The sequence below is a fragment of the Triticum aestivum genome, chromosome 7A (assembly GCF_018294505.1).
Source record: "Triticum aestivum cultivar Chinese Spring chromosome 7A, IWGSC CS RefSeq v2.1, whole genome shotgun sequence".
In the NCBI taxonomy this organism is placed as follows: domain Eukaryota; kingdom Viridiplantae; phylum Streptophyta; class Magnoliopsida; order Poales; family Poaceae; genus Triticum; species Triticum aestivum.
In genome coordinates, this window is record NC_057812.1 from 379,254,639 (window position 1) to 379,256,000 (window position 1,362).

A 1,362-nucleotide genomic window follows, 5' to 3' on the forward strand; every position below is an offset into this window, starting at 1 on the left:
TAGCCTATACTAAATTCTTTATGTGGTCTGCTATGTCTTTGAAACGGTCCAACACTTACTGTAAAAGATCCTTGCGTTCCGGGAGCCTCAGAGATACCGCACAGGCAGCAAGAACGACTTGCCATAGCCGATTACGAGCTTCGCCGAGCAACACGGACATCGCAAAGTCAGGAAGGCTGTTTGAGTTGGTGATGATGTCAAGGATTTCCGGTCGACCCCAAACTGTGTCAGCATGCTTGCAGCATAGCAAGATATGGCTGATGGTTTTGGCAGCTGGGCATAAGTCACAGCCGTTGTGCGGGGTGAGTTCAGTCCATTGCTTCTTGGCCATGTTGTCTTTGGTATGGAGCCGTCCACGGAAGGCAAGCCAAAGAAAAACTCGGTGCATGTGTGACGCAGGTGGACACTGCGGCCGGAGTGATGCACGGTGGGGAGATCGTGAAGGACAGTAGTGGGTGCCGCAGCCGGAGTGGCTGGCGGTGGGTGACTCGTGCTCTAGTGCTCTCACGCTCTCCCGTATTCTTTGACTCCCCGCAGTGCCTCTCCCTTGCTTGTTTTCAACACGATTGAAAATTCATTGATTGGAGCAAGCAATGTATTTTGCTTGAAATTTCAGTGTTAAAGAAAATAAATCCTTTGGTGCTCACATTGGCTTTGTCCTTGTTTTGTAGATACAGTGAAACTTTATCGCAAAGGGGAGCTAGCAACAATGCTGACGGAACTGGACATCAAAGTGAATCATCATGACAAGATTGAGCATGACTAGATTTCTGAAGTACCGGAGCAGTTTGGGTTTATTGGTTTGAGACGTTACTAGCAAATTAATTTTTTGTCGCGTATATCTGTTGCTGAAACTGTGAAGGAAGAAAACCCTCTGAATTCGACAAAAAATCCGAGTTGGTGTAGTGTTATCGTGAATCTGAGTTCCTATACTGTCAAAGTGTCAATGCATATTCTGATTTGATTTCTACACTGAAATGCAATAACATGACCGTGTGAAAAGCAGCACTTCCATGGATGATTGGGTGATGGCATGTCTGCATGCAGTTATTCACTGATTTGTTTGACTCCGGGTTTCTATCTATCCTATGGTATGCAATGCAGGGCTGGGCAGGCGGGCAGCCATCAAGGTAAGAAAAGGGGAATCTTGGAATCTTCTCTCTATATATACTATGTTACTATTCATCATCCAAGGTGCAGAATAAGTTATCATCACCCAGGGTGCAGAATAAGTTATTCTTCACCCGAGGTAATTTTATGATTGTTTCATAAATAAATTATGTTTGAAATAAAAATAGTTACATTCATCTTGATTCACTACATAAAATTTGGCATAAGAAAGCAAAAATATACGTCATAAGA

At 43.9% G+C, this 1,362-nt stretch overlaps 1 protein-coding gene across 1 annotated transcript in view; it reads left to right on the plus strand.

Moving 5' to 3' along the window:
- Positions 1-1,018, plus strand: part of LOC123146848 (monothiol glutaredoxin-S10) — a 32,660-nt gene extending 31,642 nt beyond the window's left edge. The window contains exon 5 of the mRNA XM_044566121.1: positions 672-1,018. Coding sequence (XP_044422056.1) covers positions 672-766 — 95 coding nt within the window. The 3' untranslated portion in view covers positions 767-1,018. The remainder of the gene's footprint in view (positions 1-671) is intronic.
- Positions 1,019-1,362: the final 344 nt, after the last annotated feature.